This window comes from Copadichromis virginalis, linkage group LG6, assembly GCF_057382275.1.
Source record: "Copadichromis virginalis isolate Kocher_CV1m ecotype Utaka linkage group LG6, C_Virginalis_male_GT1.1, whole genome shotgun sequence".
Taxonomy (NCBI): Eukaryota; Metazoa; Chordata; class Actinopteri; order Cichliformes; family Cichlidae; genus Copadichromis; species Copadichromis virginalis.
This window is the reverse complement of record NC_140623.1, coordinates 9934349-9953035: the sequence shown is the minus strand read 5'-3', so window position 1 is coordinate 9953035 and position 18687 is coordinate 9934349. Positions and strand designations below refer to the sequence as shown.

The following is an 18687-nucleotide window of genomic DNA, read 5'->3' as shown; positions in this document are numbered from 1 at the left end:
GATTTTTTATCTATACACTTAAGCAACGACCAGAGTCTTAGAATTGCGCTTTCACCAGGTTTTACTTGACTGAACAACAGAACTTCTCTGTCTCCTTTATAAGGGGTCACATCCTGAGTTACACAATGAGTCTTTCAAATGTGTGCGATAACCCACTGCATGTGTAGTCGTGCTGAGACCGCGTGGTCTTACTTTTATTACCCCTTGATTCAGCTGTGACCTGCTTATCAAGTCTTTTTACAAGTACATCATAATTATCTGCTCTGTGCAGACATAAGTTGAGCAATGGTTTAACAAACTTTCCCATCAAAAACATGAAGGTTTAGCTTTAAGCTTATTTGTCCAAACAACAAAGGATAAACTGCCAGCACCTGGACTGAAACAGAACATAGTAGTGTTGGATGTAAGTAAAGGAAATACAAGTATAACTGTGACTATGGAACAAATCTCCTTCAATGTTAAACCTTAATGTTAACCTGATTGTGTTTATTAGAAAAATCAGCCATTACAGTGTCTGTGATTGCTTCACATAGTTAACTCTGGTTGTCTGTGGGTTTGTGTCAAATTTGGAGTGAACAAAAGCATGAAAACTGTGGAAGATGCAGACTGTGAAAGTCTAGTTTATTTCATGAATACAATTATTTTTTACAGTCGCTAGAACAAAGTAGCGTACTGTTAGAGTTTGTATTGTTGATTGTCATTTATGCTTAGAAATATTTAACCATAGATGCTTAGAGGTGTATAATCAATTGTGTAGTGATAAGTTGTGTGATCTTTAACAGGCTACAGAGGCTTGGTGTGCATTCCACACCTACATCCTGGGAGCATGAGAGAGGTCATACCTTCTCTTATTGTTTTATGGTAGGATTAACGTAATTACGTCTGTTCTAGTCTAAGTGCTTTTTGTGTATAAATGAACTGCTGGACTTCCTTACTGTGTTATCTAGGATGAGGGGGGGTCTACCCTCTTCCTGACCAAGGATGTTTGCTTGTGTGCTTTTATGACCCTTTGATCAGCAGTACCCGACACACACACACACACACACACACACACACACACACACACACACACACACACACACACACACACACACACACAGGCAAGGTACTCTTTGTGTGTATGTAGACGTCACATGTTAATGAACCTATGCATATTCATGTAACCTCAATAAAAGGACAGTGGTACGGGAGAACGGACGAGAGCGACTGGGGTCAAGTGAAGGAACGGCACTCTGTCCGGTCTCTCCCGTGCACGAGTAACATGAAGAACTTTGCCTATTTGTGTCTTGCTTAGCAGTGTAATTATATTGTCTTCAACGTTCCAGCGGATGGGTTCAAGCTACAAAACTATCACATACATTCATGATAAAGTAAATACCACAACACAACATGGACAGTAAGAAGTAAACTGAATTGTCTTAGAACTTATTATATTCTTTAAGCTTAAAAGCAACACCCAGGATTAGACTGTTTGTGTTTTAAGCCTTTTATTCAAAGCTAGTATGTGTCAACACTTCTTTCTGCCAGCAGCATTATTGAAGTGACACTTTAACGACACTTTACCTGCTGATGCTTCACATCACAATCTTTATGACGAAAAAGCTCAGATGTCTGTGCTGTCACTTGTTATGAAAATGGACAGAACCTGGGCTCAGGCTTCCTCTTCATCTTTCCTTCCTCTTTAATAATAACCATAGATCAGTAAAACAGCCATATTTTTAAACAAATGATTGTGATGAAGAGAATTTTTTTTCCAGTGTGCATGAACTCAAAATCTTTTAAGTTTAAATCTTTTTTGTTTACCAACAACTGGGCAAATCCAAACTTGATGTACCAGGTCAACTCAGCTCCTGCCTTGACCTCCCCTCTGCTGAGCGTAAATGACATCAGAAACAGCAGTATGCGACATTACGTGATGGCAGAGCTTCAGTTCATCCTTTGTCTTCTTTTTTTTTTTTTTTTTTTTTTTTTTTAATAAATAGGACAGGGGGAATGAATGAGAGAAAGAGGGGGAGAGAAAGAAAGAAAACCAAAGGGGAGAAGAGACGGTGAGAAGGGGGGGGAAGAGAGAGAAAAAAAAAAAGAACTCCTGGGTCACCTGTATGGAGAAAAAAACAAAAAAACAAAAAAAACAAACAGAGGAGACAGCAAACAACAAAGAGCAACATAATAATAGAGAAAACAAAGCACCATCACAATAAACTAGCTAGTCATAGATATCAATATTTACTAAATAATAAACGATATTGTGCAGCACGCAAGATAGACAGCGCACAGTGTGCTTTGAGGCAGCAGCCAAGAAAGCTTTAGTCCGCGTCTGTGAATACCCATGTGTGCATACCTGTGTGGATCAGCATGCTTGCATTCCAAAGGTTTCTCCATGTAATGATCTGCTAGGGAGTGTGGGGGGGCCACAGCCCCGTCCTCCAGGGTGTGAAGTGGGTATGGAGGAGATCAAAACTCCAGACATCCAGAGGCCCCCAGAACACAAGAGACCATGGAAGACCAACAGAGGGGCAGCCGCGCCACTGTTCCAGTAAGAGCTGAGGAGAGTCCCAGATGAGGGCTCGCCCAGCAGCCGCGGAGCAGAAGTCAGGGGGAGTTGCAGTGACGCGCCCGTGAGCTCCGCCGGCCCCCAGCTGCGCCTGAGTGACCGAGCCCCAGGCCGAGAGGCCGGGGGCACCCCACCTCCAAAGGGGCCCGAGCGAGCCCCAGGCCCCAGGCCCCGACAAGCGGCCGCCAAGGAGTGAGCCGGTGTGTACCCGGACGCCCACCCCCAGATACAAAGAACCACCAACACACCGACACCTGAGGGAGTCCAGGACTTGACGACTGGCCCAACCCGTACAGTCTTTGTCTCTTAATACTGAATGTTGAAAACTGATACTCATGGACACCTTATTTCAGCCTCTTTACTTTGCATAAGAGACCCAAAGCTTTACATCAACATGATGTTGTCTAGTGGACCAGCACGTCCATTACATGTTTTGCTGTTTGTTACGAGTTCAAACATTGAGGGTGAGCACAAAACAATAATGGTCCAGAAGAGCTTCGGTCAAACAATGTTTTTAATGAACACGTGCGTGGGGAGATGAACACTGCCCACAGACAGCATCGATCTCCGCCCAATGATACACAAGCAGTTGTTTTATACCATCAGGGTTTACTTTTATGACGCCCCCTCATGCGTCAAGCAGATACAACACAGGCATAAGTTTCAAAACCACAAATGTTCTGTTGACGACTTTTGACACATTTAAAAGGACATCTTCTCCGTCTGGAGGCCAGGTGCTTCCTATTAATCTTCTAACTCTCGCTTATCTCCTGGAACAAACTGTCCCTTAGGCAGACACAATTTTGCAGTCACAAGCTTTTGCAAACTATTATTTGAACTCTTACACCAACAACGCTGTTAAACTCGCCCTCCCAGAAGCCATCGTCCTCGTGGGTCTCTCTGCTCAGGATGGGGATGATGGCGCCTTCTGGGAACGACAGCTCATCTTCCGTTTGTCCGCGTAGTCGTACAAAGCCTTTGCGAATGAAACTGCAACACAGACAGTGGCAACGAGGGTATTAAACAAAGCAGGAAATCAAAACTCCGATATTATCTGGTGGAGGCGGATCTCACTCCTCGAGTCTCCGTTGACGGAGCCGGTTGGGAGTTCGGTTTCAGGTTCGGTGGAGTTGCTGGAGGACTGGGATCGGGCGTCCAGCGCGGCCAGCGACTGCAGCATGCTCAGCAGGCTGTTGGAGGAGGGCAGCTGCAGGTATTTCTCCGGGACGTAGCCCACCTGTCCGCTACGGTTTCTGGCCTGGAAACACAGACAATGCACACAGACGATGACAACAGCCAAAAATGTTTCAACAGGAAAACTCCTAATGAGAAAAAATAAAGTCAGATGTAAAGAGTAGGGCTGTAACAATATCACTGCATCGTCGCCAGAATTTAATAACAGCCACAAAGAGAATAATAGGAGAGCTTTTGTTCTCTCTTCCTGAATTAACGAGAAATCTAAAATCCTAAACAAGCCTCTGCTGAATTCATGAAGCTTGATTTCATGAACACCGGTGGCCTCCCCTTCCGCTGCTTACTTATTTTCATTCAGATTGAAAACACTCAGAGGTATTGGGATCTCTGTTGGGGCATGCTGTGGGGAATCACAGCACTAAAACAGATCTATATAAATGATATTGCTCACATTTTTATGTATGATTATATTCATTAAAATAAATACCCCATTAAAACACTATATCTGTATATGAAAAGATAATCACCTAAGTAAATATACATAAAATATTGGCTCAACACGTGGAACATTTGCACAATGGCTCACAGGAAAGCCAGACTTACACAATAAACAAAAGTAAAACAGCAACAATGCACAATGTTCCTTCAGGGAAATGATCTGAAAACAACCACACACAAAGTACACAATGACTACACACCAGCAGCTCTGCAGAGGCGTTTATAAAAGAATGACTTCACACAATGATGGGAGCATCCACAGCTGACATTTCTACATTTAAGTAGACACCACTGACCACCCGAAAAATGTCCTCAAAGACTTCTCAAATTTTCTCCCAAAGGTCCAGGAGCAACTTTGTAACAGTCTGTGACAAACAAAGTGAAAATGACAACTAAGTAGCTGGGAGATCATCAAATTAACATTTTATATCCATGACCAGGTCACTCCGCAGATCTCAAACTGATCAAGAGTCCACGAACCGCTGTTAAAAAGCAGAAGCTGACAAACTGTGATCAAACCGGAGCGCTGCTGAGGCAGGATTGGATCACCATCAATCAGGATTTGGTCCAGATTTTCAGTAGCTGCACTTAAGGTATGAATTTAAAAACTGCCTCATTCATGAATTATTGCATTCACAAACTTGGGTGCCATGCCCGCCCACCTGCCTGCCCGGCTGCGTGACGAGAATCTCCCATCAGCCCTTTACGGCTGCAGGGCCAAAAAAGAAGCAGAGAACTGTGTATTTGTACATTTTTTGATTTGTCTGTATGTTCAGCAGAGCTTCTACCACCCAGGCCAACCTGACCTGCCTCAATGCACCGCACGCATTTTAGTTGAATTATTCTAATTCCTGAAGCCACATCAGTTCAACTGATCCCAGAGAAACACTAAAACGTCCAGTAGATAGTCTGTACCGGTGCGAGGTCTTATAAAAACTGAAACTAAATGTTTGTCAAACAGTCTAAGAGCCAGAGAGTGAACTAATACACAAAACAACCAACCCTCAAACATGAGAGTGCATCTGCTACATAACTGTGTTTGTGTTATTTTTGTACCTTGACCCAGTCCTCCATGTCGCCATCATCGATGACCTCCAAGATTTCCTGCTCCTCGATGGTCAGCTTGTCTGGCTGAGAAGCCTGCAGACAGACAAACACGTTCATTCAAATTAAAGCTGCGATGTAACAGTTTAACCATCTTCATTTCACCCGTGATGTATATTTTTCAAATACCGCCACACTGGTGAACGGACAAAAATGCTCACTGTGGCTTCAATAACATCAGCCAGAACACTGAAGAAAACACTGAGACCATGCCTGCATTTATACCACACTTTACTCAGGACTCAGGTAATATAAAACAACTAATACTCCAAAGCAACACAAAACTCAGACTTAAACTAGAATTTCTGTACAAATTCAAAGAGCAGGTGTTTTAAACCTGGACACAGAATCATTAGTGCCACAAAGTTTGGGAAAGTAAATCTAAATGGGGGTTAAACACGACTGGAACTGATTAAAAACAGCCAAAACAAAAAGTGGCTTCACTTCAAAGTCAGAATTATAACTGGTATCCCAGTATTCGCTGCCTGTCTGTTGTCAGACGCATTTGTGTGACCATAAATACCACTTAAGTGGGAAAAGGAACTTCTGGTCATCTCTGCTTGGACTGCTGACTCAAGTGTCAAAAAATGATTTGATAGAGGAACTTGTATTGGAAAAAAGAGGAGCAGGGTATTGATCCCTGTTGATTTACCCGTCAGTCTACAGTCATAACTTTACCTATGACTAAAATCTGACACAAATGAGCATCTTCTGAAGGATGTCACCAGTCCTTCACCTGGTGACATGTTAAAGATCCACGTCCAATCCAAATATTTAATTAAAAGTGGAGGTTGTGCATTTATTTAGGAAGATAAACAGTCTGATAAAGTCGGAACAAACACGAGCTGGAAATAGTCCCACGGTGAGGAAATGAGACGACACATCTGTAAATAAAAACTAAAAATGGGAAATAATCTAAGTTCCTGTGCAGGGCAAGGAGTACAGTACAAAGTTCACTGTTCTGCCTTCAGGCTCATAGTTCAGACTAACAAAGATAAAGACCAATCACGCAGGACTTATTATGTTTCCTGCTTTGACTTCTTACCCAGACTGTTCCATAATGTGTGTGCAGCACTTTTGTGATTAAAATCTATTTAAATTAGTTGTTTATTTCAGTGCAGACAGATTATTGACACTCAAACAATGGAGCTACTTTGTCTGTTACTTACAATTTTTTAGAAAATTAGAACATTTTTTCCTGCTTGTGTATCAATTTAGAGGAAAGGTCATCACCCAGCTTCTCAAGCTTCATACTCCAGTGATCATGAATGTCTAAAAAAAAAAAAAATCTTTTCTGCATCTGGTATTGTTGAGATGTTTAACTCTGGACCAAAAAGGTGGATCTGCTCTGCCTAAAGCCGCTTTGAGCATCAAGGTCCTGAGCCGAGTCCAGTCCGGGCTTTTGTGGCTACGGCCAGCTCAGCTTTCAGGATGCCCGTGAGCTGCTTGTTCCACTCGTCTGATTTTGTATTGATTGTTGTCTAAACAAATTAATCTGTCATCTGTTGAGCTTTGTTCCACTTCTCAACAATCTCCTCTGATCTGTGTTCATTACAGCATTTTACCTGTGGTTTCCAACCTGTGCAGTTCAAACCTGAAGGATCCACATTTCACTTCACTTTTCTGTAGAAATTGATTTTCCGGTAAACTGATTAACACCTCCTGCCAACTAAATTAGTCAAACACGAACCTTATTTTATGCTACAAAATTTGTATTAAAAGCAACCCAAACACTTTGAGATTTGGATTTTAATAGTTTCAAAAATTATTCTTCAAGTTTTACTTGAACATTTTAGAGAAATCATGTTAAGTTCTAAATTTTTAAGGTTGGGGATTTCATTCCATGCATAATAAATACGAGTTTATTTTCCCCAATAATCACTAAAAGCAATCGCATGTGATATTTTATGCATTTAATAATGAATAAAAAGAGAAAAACATCAGTATTTACCGTACTGCTTGCTGGAACGCCATGTTCTTCTGCACAAACAGCTGCTGGTGAAACTCCTGCAGAACCTGCATGCGTTTCAGGGGAACAGACAAAAATATACATATATACTTATTTAAGGTTTATCACAAGCTTACAAATCAGCCCATGTCTAAACCTGCATAATTAACACTTAGTAAAGCCTTTAGGGTTCAGGCTTGCTCCCTATTTAGTTTTAATTTCTTGCCCACATTTATTTCTATTTAAAATTAACTTTGAAAAAAAAAAAGACCTCCAGCTGAATGAATTGTGGCCAGTGATCCGTGTAGCTTTGGGCCACATTTATCATTTTTTATTTTCCATTACTCTGTCAGTTTATTTCTGTTGTATTAAGTTATGTGATTTGCTTATAAAATGAACCCAAATCAGCTTTTTATTATTTTAAACAAGTCAAATAAAAGAAAACGCCAATAACAATTAAGAGAATGACCATAAAGCCGTTTCTGGTTACTATCAGCTGATCTGAATGCTGATGACCACTCTGGTGTTTGTGGTCACAGCCTGACATTAAAAACGTATCACAGGCTCGAGTTCACCGCCTGCCTATTTTCACACAGACTATTTTTAACTCTCCAGCTGCTGAAAGCTTAAAGAGACAGTTAACAAATTACATAACATATCACTGTAAGTAACACAGGTGAAGGTACAAACAGTTTTAATTCTAATTTCAGGTTTTTTCTAAAGCCAGCTAAAGCAGCCTGGACCACAACCTGGACCACAAAGCTCTCTGCCCACCCGAGGGAGGACGAAGTACCTGTGTGGATATTTTAAGCTGAACTCATGGGGCACAGCTATTAGCTGTTCTGGAAAACAAAGAAACCTCCCCAGTACTGGTCCCAGGCTAGTAACTTTGGTCTTTTGAATTGTACTTAAGTTTGGCCCCTCATCAAGAACCAGTTGCCTTGGGGAGACCATACCAGGGGACAGCATAGCTTCTCCTCCTCAACTGCGATCATTCACAGAAAGGAAAGGAGCCAGTGTAGGTGGTTTGACTGGCATCTGAAATAGGAGGCCTCCAGAATGTCTCCTAGACGAGCTGGTAAGGGCAGACCAAACACACACTGGACACATTATGTATCTCGGCCGGCTCGCCGTGGTATCCCAGTATTCGCTGCCTGTCTGTTGTCAGACGCATTTGTGTGACCATAAATACCACTTAAGTGGGAAAAGGAACTTCTGGACATCTCTGCTTGGACTGCTGACTCAAGTGTCAAAAAATGATTTGATAGAGGAACTTGTATTGGAAAAAAGAGGAGCAGGGTATTGATCCCTGTTGATTTACCCGTCAGTCTACAGTCATACCTTTACCTATGACTAAAATCTGACACAAATGAGCATCTTCTGAAGGATGTCTGACCTCTGCCTTAGAAACACGATGAAGAGCTGAGTTATTTGGAAAGCTACTCGTTTACACCGAAAGGCACCAGAGTGGCGGCTCACTGTTCTCCAGGAAGAGCAGGAGTAGGTGGCTGGGGAGGGGGACGTCTGGGCATCATGACCGGACTCAGATAAGCAGCAGAAAATAGATGGAAGGAAATCAGGTTTAGTAATATCAGTTTTATATTCTTTAATCTTGTACACCGTATAAATGCCTAACATTTTAATCAGGCTTCCTGTAGAAACAAGATGCTGCTGCGTCTCTGCTCACATGGAGAGGCAGAGGTTGAGGTTGTGTGTGAGAAATATATTACTATGAATTACAAGGCTAACAATTACACCAAACTGCCAGGCTTGACACCATCTGAAAAGTAAAATGAGCATAAAATGAGCAGCTTACCCAACCCAAGTTAAATAGTATCCCACAAGTAGCTCATTTTACTTTTGCTCCCCCAACTTATTTAATCAACCAGCCACAGTGTGGAGCTGACATTCCAATCAAGCTTAATCAAACAATTAAGCTCTCTCTTTCATAGATATAAATAACTGCTGCTAGCTATGACGTTTAAGGAGTGAATAGTGAACTTCTTTTAATGGTGTGTTTAATTAATTTTATTTAATAACTTGTGACCTTTGAGTCCCTTCCTTGCAAGAATTATGGCCAATGACGGAAATGTATGTATTACATTTAAATCAAATCAAATCACTTTTTATTGTCACATCACATGTGCAGGCACACTGGCACAGCACATGCGAGTGAAATTCTTGTGTGCGAGCCCCACAAGCAACAGAGATGTGCAAACACAACAACACAAACGAGCAAAATACAAGAATGGCCAACCTGAAACTAATAAATATATGTACAATATATAATAGTGTATGCATTTCTGGATGTGTATACTAAATATTTTCCTACGTGTGTGTGTGTGTGTGTGTGTGTGTGTGTGTGTGTGTGTGTGTGTGTGTGTGTGTGTGTGTGTATACACATTTTTACAAATTAAATAGTAAAAAAATAAAATAAAATAATAATAATAATAATAATAAAATATATAAAATATACAGAGTTGAATATGTGCAAAACAAGTGGCATTTATATACAGTGTGGAGTGCATAATGTTGAAGTTCCAGTAGTGAAGCTGAGGTGTCTATGACGTGTTCAGCAGTCTGATGGCCTGATGGAAAAAGCTGTCTCTCAGTCTGCTGGTACGGGACCGGATGCTGCAGAACCTCCTTCCTGATGGAAGCAGTCTGAACAGTTTATGGCTGGGGTGACTGGAGTCCTTGATGATCCTCCCCGCTTTCCTCAGGCACCGCTTTCTGTAGATGTCTTGGAGGGAGGGAAGCTCACCTCCAATTATCCGTTCAGAGCACCGCACTACTCGCTGGAGAGCTTTGCAGTTGTAGGCGGTGCTGTTGCCATACCAGGTGGTGATGCATCCAGTGAGGATGCTCTCAATGGCACAGTGATAGAAGGTCCTGAGGATGCGGGGGCTCATGCCGAATCTTTTCAGTCTCCTGAGAAAGAAGAGGCGCTGCTGGGCCTTCTTCACTGTTTTGTTTGTGTGTACTGACCACGTAAGATCCTCAGCCAGGTGTACGCCAAGGAAGCGGAAGCTGCTCACTCTCTCCACAGCAGCGCCGTTGATGGTGATGGGGGTGTGTACTTCTCTGCACCTCCGGAAGTCCACTATCAACTCCTTTGTCTTTGCGACGTTGAGGGTGAGATGGTTGTCTTGACACCAGTGGGTCAGGGCGCTGACCTCCTCCCTGTAAGCCGTCTCATCACCGTTGGTGATAAGACCCACCACTGTAGTGTCGTCCGCAAACTTCACAATGATGTTGGAGCTGTTAGTGGCTGTGCAGTCGTAGGTGTAGAGTGAGTACAGGAGAGGGCTCAGTACACACCCCTGTGGAGCACCAGTGTTCAGTGTGATGGGGGATGAGGTGATGCTGCCCAGTCTGACCACCTGGCGTCTGTCAGACAGGAAGCTAAGGATCCAGCTGCAGAGGGAGCTGCTCAGTCCTAGATCCTGCAGTTTCCTGTCCAGCTTCGAGGGAACGATGGTATTGAATGCTGAGCTGTAATCTACAAACAGCATCCTCACATACGTGTCTCTCTTCTCCAGGTGTGACAGGGCAGTGTGTAGTGTCAGGGCTATGGCATCATCAGTGGACCTGTTGTGGCGGTATGCAAACTGTAGAGGGTCCAGTGAGTCGGGTAGTGCAGAGCAGATGAAGTCCCTGACCAGCTTCTCGAAGCATTTGCTTACGATGGGGGTCAGGGCTACAGGTCGCCAGTCGTTCAATGAGGAGATGGTGGAGGATTTGGGTACAGGGACGATGGTGGCCATTTTGAAGCAGGCTGGGACTACAGACAGAGAGAGGGAAAGGTTGAAGATGTGCGTGAACACTCCAGCCAGCTGAGCCGCGCATGACCTGAGGACGCGGCCGGGAATCCCGTCCGGACCAGTAGCTTTGCGTGCGTTCACCTTCCTGAAGCACTTCCGCACATCCTCCTCAGACACAGTGTGCGCACTGACGTCATCCGCGGTGCGCACACTGTCCGGTCTCATGGTGTTCGCTGTGTCGAATCTAGCGTAGAATACGTTTAGATCCTCACACAGAGAGGCCGTGGTCTGCGGTGTGCTGGTTTTCCCTCTAAAGTCTGTGATCGTGTTTAGTCCCTGCCACATACTCCGAGGGTTGTCAAACTGTTGTTCCACCCTGTCCCTGTACTCACGTTTGGCTGCTTTGATCGTCTTCCGGAGTTGGTAATGTGCGTGTTTGTAGTCCGATGTGTTCGCGGAGGCAAAGGCGGTGTTCCGTGCCGCCAGTGCCGTGCGAACATCTCCGTTAATCCAGGGTTTTTGATTTGGGAAGGATTTGACTGTTCTGGATGGGACGACATCTTCCACGCATTTCCTGATAAATCCACAGACTGAGTCTGTGTATTCATCAATGTCTCTGGCGGCCACGTGAAACATTTCCCAGTCCGCGTGATCAAAACAGTCCCGCAGCGCAGACTCCGATTGGTCCGTCCAACAGTGCACCGCCCTCCGGGTTGGAGCTTCCTGTTTCTGTTTAAGATTGGAAAACAATGTTAATGCCACAAACGTGAGTTGTCATATACATCTGTGAGTTAATCTGCACAACTGTGTGCACATGTGCTCTGTGCATGTACACACACAAAGAATTGACCTTCGTTCCTTAAATTTGTAGCATTGCCTCTGTGCTGACTGATGGTGCTCAGTGGCTTTTGGTTCTTGCTTTTAAATCAGATGTCACTCTCAACATAAACACAAGCTACAGCAGCCAAGCAGTCTTAGCTGAGGAAACAAAGATACATTTCCTCATTTAATGTAAAATATTGTGGTGATGTTATGTTATATTAGGCAGGCAGCTGCCCAAATAACACTGTGACAATCAAAAGTATATCTATTTTGAACGCCTCAGCTGGAAAAATTCAAAATGGTTTGTAAAGTTGGCCACAGGTCTGTATGTAAATGGGAGTTAAAACATTGCTTCATATTTGGATATGTATGATGTTAGTGTTTCTAAAATACTAAAAAATGTGTTTATTAACAAAGTAAACTAAAAATAGACATTATTAAATTTTATACTTTTAACTACTGAATTGAACATAATATGAGATAATGTGTTTCCACTGTGGGAATGATGGATCCAATGACAAATAACTTTCAGATTAGTAAAGCTATATTTTTAATCTTTCTAGTTTTCCATTTCTATTTAGATGGTTTATATTTATATTTAAAAGGAACAGGATCATAACAAAATAACACCACTGCAAGTGTAACAAAAATATGTTGAAATCAAATGGTATGTTATTTGAAATCAATATGAAACAATGACACATGCATTTTATCCAATTCTTTTTATTTATTTAATTTTTCCCAATTGTCCAAATTAGTCTGTGATTTGCCTTATTGTCCAACAAATCATATTTATATACAAATATATGTGACTCTCAAATATGATTTAAATGGATCATTCCTCACTTGATGACGAATTATCCATTTAAATATTTGCAGAGTCCTAAACTTGATGCCAGTGAACTTATCAGCGGTTGGTTTTAAGAAAAAAAGCCCAAAAAATCCCCTATGAGCAAGCACTTGGCGACGGTGGGGAGGAAAAACTCCCTTTTAACGGGGAGAAACCTCCGACAGAACCAGGCTCAGGAAGGGGTGGCCATCTGTCGCTGCCGAGTGGGCTTAAAATGTTCACTGTCCATCCTCCTTCTGACAGGAACTTCCTACAGACCAGGTATGAAGGATGCCTGAGTGGATATACAAAACTCACAAGTTCCTGGCTCTCACGGCTCCTCTGCAGAGGGTTAGTCGAAGAAGGAGGGGCATCGCGAGGGGCGTCGGGGGACGGGGGACTGTGCCTCACTGCCCTCCCCTTCTCCAAGAAACCCGTCTTCAACCGAGCCGAGAGAGCCGGGAACTTGTGAGGTGTGCATGTCCTGGTGAGCCTCCACCGTTTTATGGGTGGGTGCAGCCTCGACTGTACAGAGACAGACCAGACCAGCTGCACCACACAGACACTTCAAACCTGATCTGTGGACAATAAACAGACACACACAGACAGACAGACACACATACACACACACACACACACACACACACACACAGACAGACACACATATATACACACACACACACACACACATATATACACACACACACACACAGACAGACACACATATACACACACACACACACACACACACACACACACACACATACATACATACATACATACATACATACATCTTACTATTAAAAAAATAAATAAAGTTAGGGTTCCTAACAATTAGCAATACAAGACATAAGTACAAATATAAACAATATAAGACATAAAAACAAGGCAAAGATATTTGCAACAAACAGACCTCAGTGCAAGAAAGTTACTTACCAGCAATACAAGACATAAGTACAAATATAAACATTATAAGACATAAAAACAGGTCAAAGATATTTGCAACAAACAGACCTCAGTGCAAGAAAGTTACTTAACAGCAATTGAAGACATACATACACACATAAACATTAAAAGACATAAAAACAAGTCAAAGATATTTGCAATAAACAGACCTCAGTGCAAGAAAGTTACTTACCAGCAATACAAGACATAAATACACACATAAACATTAGAAGACATAAAAACAAGTCAAAGATATTTGCAACAAACAGACCTCAGTGCAAGAAAGTTACTTACCAGCAATTGAAGACATACATACAAATATAAACATTATAAAACATAAAAGCAAGTCAAAGATATTTGCAACAAACAGACCTCAGTGCAAGAAAGTTACTTACCAGCAATCCAAGACATACATACACACATAAACATTAGAAGACATAAAAACAAGTCAAAGATATTTGCAACAAACAGACCTAAGTGCAAGAAAGTTACTTAACAGCAATACAAGACATAAATACACAGATAAACATTATAAAACATAAAAGCAGGTCAAAGATATTTGCAACAAACAGACCTCAGTGCAAGAAAGTTACTTACCAGCAATCCAAGACATACATACACACATAAACATTAGAAGACATAAAAACAAGTCAAAGATATTTGCAACAAACAGACCTAAGTGCAAGAAAGTTACTTAACAGCAATACAAGACATACATACACACATAAACATTATAAAACATAAAAGCAGGTCAAAGATATTTGCAACAAACAGACCTAAGTGCAAGAAAGTTACTTAACAGCAATCCAAGACATACATACACACATAAACATTATAAAACATAAAAGCAGGTCAAAGATATTTGCAACAAACAGACCTAAGTGCAAGAAAGTTACTTAACAGCAATACAAGACATAAATACACACATAAACATTATAAGACATAAAAGCAAGTCAAAGATATTTGCAACAAACAGACCTCAGTGCAAGAAAGTTACTTACCAGCAATATAAGACATAAATACACACATAAACATTATAAGACATAAAAACAAGTCAAAGATATTTGCAACAAACAGACCTAAGTGCAAGAAAGTTACTTACCAGCAATATAAGACATAAATACACACATAAACATTATAAGACATAAAAACAAGTCAAAGATATTTGCAACAAACAGACCTCAGTGCAAGAAAGTTACTTAACAGCAATTGAAGACATAAGTACAAATATAAACATTATAAGACATAAAAACAGGTCAAAGATATTTGCAACAAACAGACCTCAGTGCAAGAAAGTTACTTAACAGCAATTGAAGACATAAGTACAAATATAAACATTATAAGACATAAAAACAGGTCAAAGATATTTGCAATAAACAGACCTCAGTGCAAGAAAGTTACTTAACAGCAATTGAAGACATAAGTACAAATATAAACATTATAAGACATAAAAACAGGTCAAAGATATTTGCAATAAACAGACCTCAGTGCAAGAAAGTTACTTAACAGCAATTGAAGACATAAGTACAAATATAAACATTATAAGACATAAAAACAGGTCAAAGATATTTGCAATAAACAGACCTAAGTGCAAGAAAGTTAATTACCAGCAATACAAGACATAAGTACAAATATAAACATTATAAGACGTAAAAACAGGTCAAAGATATTTGCAACAAACAGACCTCAGTGCAAGAAAGTTACTTAACAGCAATTGAAGACATAAATACACACATAAACATTATAAGACATAAAAGCAAGTCAAAGATATTTGCAACAAACAGTCCTCAGTGCAAGAAAGTTACTTACCAGCAATGCAACACATAAGTACAAATATAAACATTATAAGACATAAAAACAGGTCAAAGATATTTGCAACAAACAGACCTCAGTGCAAGAAAGTTACTTAACAGCAATTGAAGACATACATACAGACAAAAACATTAAAAGACATAAAAACAACTCAAAGATATTCGCAATAAACAGACCTCAGTGCAAGAAAGTTACTTACCAGCAATATAAGACATAAGTACAAATATAAACATTATAAGACATAAAAACAGGTCAAAGATATTTGCAATAAACAGACCTCAGTGCAAGAAAGTTACTTAACAGCAATTGAAGACATACATACAGACAAAAACATTAAAAGACATAAAAACAACTCAAAGATATTCGCAACAAACAGACCTCAGTGCAAGAAAGTTACTTACCAGCAATACAAGACATAAATACACACATAAACATTATAAAACATAAAAGCAAGTCAAAGATATTTGCAACAAACAGACCTCAGCGCAAGAAAGTTACTTACCAGCAATACAAGACATACATACAGACATAAACATTAAAAGACATAAAAACAACTCAAAGATATTCGCAATAAACAGACCTCAGTGCAAGAAAGTTACTTACCAGCAATACAAGACATAAATACACACATAAACATTACAAGACATAAAAACAAGTCAAAGATATTTGCAATAAACAGACCTCAGCGCAAGAAAGTTACTTACCAGCAATGCAACACATAAGTACAAATATAAACATTATAAGACATAAAAACAGGTCAAAGATATTTGCAACAAACAGACCTCAGTGCAAGAAAGTTACTTACCAGCAATGCAACACATAAGTACAAATATAAACATTATAAGACATAAAAACAGGTCAAAGATATTTGCAACAAACAGACCTCAGTGCAAGAAAGTTACTTAACAGCAATTGAAGACATACATACAGACATAAACATTATAAGACATAAAAACAAGTGAAAGATATTTGCAACAAACAGACCTCAGTGCAAGAAAGTTACTTAAGAGCAATTGAAGACATACATAAACACATAAACATTAAAAGACATAAAAACAACTCAAAGATATTTGCAATAAACAGACCTCAGTGCAAGAAAGTTACTTACCAGCAATACAAGACATAAATACACACATAAACATTACAAGACATAAATACACACAAAAACATTAGAAGACATAAAAACAAGTCAAAGATATTTGCAACAAACAGACCTCAGTGCAAGAAAGTTACTTACCAGCAATGCAACACATAAGTACAAATATAAACATTATAAGACATAAAAACAGGTCAAAGATATTTGCAACAAACAGACCTCAGTGCAAGAAAGTTACTTAACAGCAATTGAAGACATACATACACACATAAACATTACAAGACATAAAAACAGGTCAAAGATATTTGCAATAAACAGACCTCAGTGCAAGAAAGTTACTTACCAGCAATATAAGACAAAAATACACACATAAACATTACAAGACATAAAAACAGGTCAAAGATATTTGCAATAAACAGACCTCAGTGCAAGAAAGTTACTTAACAGCAATTGAAGACATAAATACACACATAAACATTACAAGACATAAAAACAGGTCAAAGATATTTGCAATAAACAGACCTCAGTGCAAGAAAGTTACTTACCAGCAATATAAGACAAAAATACACACATAAACATTACAAGACATAAAAACAGGTCAAAGATATTTGCAATAAACAGACCTCAGTGCAAGAAAGTTACTTAACAGCAATTGAAGACATAAATACACACATAAACATTACAAGACATAAAAACAGGTCAAAGATATTTGCAATAAACAGACCTCAGTGCAAGAAAGTTACTTAACAGCAATTGAAGACATAAATACACACATAAACGTTACAAGACATAAGAACAAATCAAAGATATTTGCAACAAAAAAAACTCAGTGCAAGAAAGTTACTTACCTGCAATACAAGACATAAATACACATATAAACATGATAAGACATAAAAACAAGTCAAAGATATTTGCAACAAACAGACCTCAGTGCAAGAAAGTTACTTACCAGCAATACAAGACATAAATACACATATAAACATGATAAGACATAAAAACAAGTCAAAGATATTTGCAACAAACAGACCTCAGTGCAAGAAAGTTACTTACCAGCAATACAAGACATAAATACACATATAAACATGATAAGACATAAAAACAAGTCAAAGATATTTGCAACAAACAGACCTCAGTGCAAGAAAGTTACTTACCAGCAATACAAGACATAAATACACATATAAACATGATAAGACATAAAAACAAGTCAAAGATATTTGCAACAAACAGACCTCAGTGCAATAAAGTTACTTACCAGCAATACAAGACATAAATACACATATAAACATGATAAGACATAAAAACAAGTCAAAGATATTTGCAACAAAAAGACCTCAGTGCAATAAAGTTACTTACCAGCAATACAAGACATAAATACACACATAAAGATTACAAGACATAAAAACAAGTCAAAGATATTTGCAACAAACAGACCTCAGTGCAATAAAGTTACTTACCAGCAATACAAGACATAAATACACATATAAACATGATAAGACATAAAAACAAGTCAAAGATATTTGCAACAAACAGACCTCAGTGCAATAAAGTTACTTACCAGCAATACAAGACATAAATACACATATAAACATGATAAGACATAAAAACAAATCAAAGATATTTGCAACAAACAAAACTCAGTGCAATAAAGTTACTTACCAGCAATACAAGACATAAATACACATATAAACATGATAAGACATAAAAACAAGTCAAAGATATTTGCAACAAAAAGACCTCAGTGCAATAAAGTTACTTACCAGCAATACAAGACATAAATACACACATAAACATTATAAGACATAAAAACAAGTCAAAGATATTTGCAACAAACAGACCTCAGTGCAAGAAAGTTACTTAACAGCAATTGAAGACATACATACACACATAAACATTAAAAGACATAAAAACAAGTCAAAGATATTTGCAACAAACAGACCTCAGTGCAAGAAAGTTACTTACCAGCAATACAAGACATAAGTACAAATATAAACATTATAAGACATAAAAACAGGTCAAAGATATTTGCAATAAACAGACCTCAGTGCAAGAAAGTTACTTACCAGCAATACAAGACATAAATACACACATAAACATTACAAGACATAAAAACAGGTCAAAGAT

At 39.5% G+C, this 18687-nt stretch overlaps 1 protein-coding gene and 1 long non-coding RNA gene across 2 annotated transcripts in view; one reads left to right on the top strand and one right to left on the bottom strand.

Annotated features, from left to right (window-relative positions):
• Positions 1-3417: 3417 nt before the first annotated feature.
• Positions 3418-9643, bottom strand: LOC146707198 (F-BAR and double SH3 domains protein 2-like). The gene is made up of 5 exons (XM_085458549.1): positions 8695-9643; positions 7302-7366; positions 5303-5386; positions 3629-3812; positions 3418-3544 (listed from the first exon to the last, which is right to left on the bottom strand). Exons 3-5 carry the CDS (start codon positions 5318-5320, stop codon positions 3459-3461), a joined length of 288 nt encoding a protein of 95 aa, XP_085314675.1. The 5' UTR covers positions 5321-5386; positions 7302-7366; positions 8695-9643; the 3' UTR covers positions 3418-3458.
• The window catches only part of LOC146707196 (uncharacterized), a 43245-nt gene continuing 32434 nt past the window's right edge, over positions 7877-18687 (top strand). The window contains exon 1 of the long non-coding RNA XR_014920781.1: positions 7877-8376. This is a non-coding gene — a long non-coding RNA (uncharacterized LOC146707196). The remainder of the gene's footprint in view (positions 8377-18687) is intronic.

Bases quoted from the DNA above. Each gene is read 5' to 3' on its own strand.
- LOC146707198 (XM_085458549.1), bottom strand. The intron at 3,545-3,628 runs GTGAGATCCGCC...TCTGTGTTGCAG, and splicing joins CGTCAACGGAGACTCGAGGA to TTTCATTCGCAAAGGCTTTG.